Below are 3,096 nucleotides of genomic sequence, written 5' to 3'. Positions count from 1 at the left end.
GTGTGTGTGTGTGTGTGTGTGTGTGTGTGTGCGTGCATGTGTGTGTGTGTGTGTGCAAGATGGCCGCCACAGCTAAGTGGCTTCATCAAAAACAAACATGACTACAACTGAGTCATTTTTTTAGACGCTGAGACTAATTTTAGCTGCAATTTCAGTTTAAAGCTCTGGGTAATTTTTTCAAATAATGCTGGATTTGAATTTGATTGAGACGATTTGATTCAAACAGTTGGTGTAAACTTTTCCACTGACAGCATCCCATCACCTCACTCAAGTAATTTCAAACATATCGATTCCCAGACCTCTCCCCTGACACGGCTGGCTGCGGCGGACATGTGCTTGGCGTTTAACAGCTCAAGGTTATTTAAAGAGATGTGCTATCTTTGCCCGTTCCGCCGCCCCCAACAAATTCCGTCTGCTTCAGTGGCTCGTTGAGCAGGTGGACGTTTGATGCTGGCCCAGTCAATGGTCGAAATGCGCTCTCCTTGCTTTTGTTTCCTGTTGTTCGTCTGAACAGCTTGTGCTGAGGTATCTCAAGTGCCTTTTTTATTTATTAATTTTTTTTTATCTAACAACTTCCCAGAGGGCAGCCATGTCGCAGTTCTCCACCATGACAACCCGGGAAAAGAAAATGCAGGCAGCAGCAATCTGCAGAGAAATTCATGGCCCCGAAGGTACTTGAACGCAACATCCTCTCTTAACATTGTTGCACGTCCCCTTTCATTTCAGGTTCCAGTTTTTCCCCACCTTCTCTTTATTTATAATTAGATTTATGAGTTTAAAGGAATAGCTTTGATTATTTGGGGTCATGTGAAGCTCTTACAACTAGTCACTGTCTAACCTGTAGTTGATAATTATCAGCCCACTCTAAATTCAGATAAGCAGGGAGACAAGACAAGCTGAACAGATGAATTTGAGCAATTATTAGCATTATTATCTTACCTGCTGTAGATATCTCTGAACAACCTCAGCTCTAATCAGAATAACGAGCAAATGCCTAGTCAGAGTAAGACAAAAACTAAAGTCCAAATTGAAATTGTTTTAGGCAACAATCTGTTTTGGCATTAGCACAACTTAGATTAGCCGTTAGCTCGTCAGTCCGGCCAAAATGAAACTGATCTACAACAAGAGAGATGTTAATTGGTATTATTTATTTCCTCAGAAATTCACTTTAAAAATCTTAGCTAGTTTAATTTGATTTTATAATCAAAATTGTACTCGACACAAGGAATTTTGGTATCCGAGTAAATACATGGCTAGTACTGTTCATTGTATAATTGTTATTTTAYCTTTAGTTAGATTATGATAAAACACAGGACAAAGATTTTAGGCAAAAAAAAGTATTAACTAACTACAACAAAATAAAATGATTTAACATGATAAAGATAAAATAATTACTCTATTACTTTCTACTTCACAAAAATTATTGATGGCAAATAACAAAAAATACAATAAATAAAAATAAAAAAACAGCAACAACACAAGAAACATATTAAAATAACAATGTTAGAAATGCAACAAAAAATAACTTCCACACAGGGACAAATTAGACAATTTTCTAATTTGTGAAAAATAAAGTCAGTAGTGCAAATAAAGTGTAAACAAAAGAATGGATCTCATCACGCTAGTATTAATCCAATATCAATACTCATCTTGGTATCGATACTTACATCGATATGCCCTCTCGTACTTTCTAGCAAGTATTTGCCCACAGTTTTCCAGTGCAACAGATGCCCACCTTCCTAAGTCTATGTAAATRAGTAAATAAATATTTTTAGAAGCCAAAAAAGGGATCCCTTTGTTGCTGTCCTTTGAACATGCTATTTCAGGGTGAGAACAACTGTGTGATTTAGACTAGGGAGGGTCTGAAGGCTACTGACAGCTGCAAGATATTCTGGCAAATTATGCATCTGGTGACATCTCTATGATCAGCACGAGGAGCAAACCACAAATCAAGCATCAGGCAGGAGCTGATGGATCATTCATCATGGTGGCAGAAATGCCACATCAGCAGTGTAAAATGACTTCTTTTCCTTTGGTGTGGATGTATTTTTAATTTAGCATGGTTTGATTGGTTTGATTGATTATTGTGAATGTACTGAATACACCAGGGTTCTTAAGTCTTTTCCCTCTTTTACTGTTTCTTAGATGTACAGATGGATCTTGGGAAAAAAGTCAGCGTTCCTAAAGACATCATGTTCGAGGAGCTGTCTTTTGCTTCCAACAGGGGCTCCCGGCTCTTCAAAATGCGCCAGAGACGCTCTGAAAAATACACTTTTGAGAACATCCAGAATGAAACCAACCAGCAGCTCAATGTAAGAAAATATCCACTCCACAGTTTTCAGATACAAGGAAAAACCTGGTTTGTGCGATAGCTCCAATAAACACTAAAAACACTCATGCTCTTCTCAAACACATCGCTTTAATTAGCACAAGTTATGATTCCATAAACCCTTCAAATATTTAAGTGTAAAAAAACTGACTGAACCACTGAGTCCTGCATTTGAATCTACCAAAAGTAGTTTGTTTTCCCACATTATTTAATGTAAACAAAAACTTTTGTGTAAACACAGCTTTTAACAAAAGTCATGGCATGTCATAATTAAAAGCTTAAGTCTTTAATTATCGAGCTWCACTTGGGAGAGCTTTTTAAAACCAAAAGCTTTGAGGCATTAAGTCTTTTCTGTGCCCAGCTTTATTTTCAAGTTATATGAGAGACAAACTGAAGTTTTGATATTAGATAATATGACATGTTGGACTTGACCTGACCTGATGCGACCTGACATTATGATTCGATGCCATGCAATAAGATAATCCATTATATGTTATATATGTTATGACAAGACAGGTGAGGATGTGACCTGACCTGCAATACAATACGACACGATATGATATAACGCAATGTGATGGGATCCAATATGATGCAATACTATACGATAGGATACGATATGATACGACATGATACGATACGATACGATACAGTACAGTACAATAAGATACGGTACGATACGATACAATACAGTACGGTACAATAAGATACGATACGATACGATACAATACAGTACGGTACAATAAGATACGATACGATACGATACAATA

General features: G+C 37.1%; 1 protein-coding gene across 1 annotated transcript in view; it reads left to right on the top strand.

Annotated features, from left to right (window-relative positions):
- Positions 1-3,096, top strand: part of myoz2a (myozenin 2a) — an 11,181-nt gene that overhangs the window by 829 nt on the left and 7,256 nt on the right. Inside the window, exons 2-3 of the mRNA XM_014004356.1 lie at positions 581-671; positions 2,146-2,312. Coding sequence (XP_013859810.1) covers positions 590-671; positions 2,146-2,312 — 249 coding nt within the window. The 5' untranslated portion in view covers positions 581-589. The remainder of the gene's footprint in view (positions 1-580; positions 672-2,145; positions 2,313-3,096) is intronic.

This window comes from Austrofundulus limnaeus, unplaced genomic scaffold, assembly GCF_001266775.1.
Source record: "Austrofundulus limnaeus strain Quisiro unplaced genomic scaffold, Austrofundulus_limnaeus-1.0 Scaffold23, whole genome shotgun sequence".
Classification (NCBI taxonomy): Eukaryota; Metazoa; Chordata; class Actinopteri; order Cyprinodontiformes; family Rivulidae; genus Austrofundulus; species Austrofundulus limnaeus.
The sequence above is the reverse complement of the archived record's forward strand: the minus strand, read 5'-3'. Positions and strand labels throughout refer to the sequence as shown.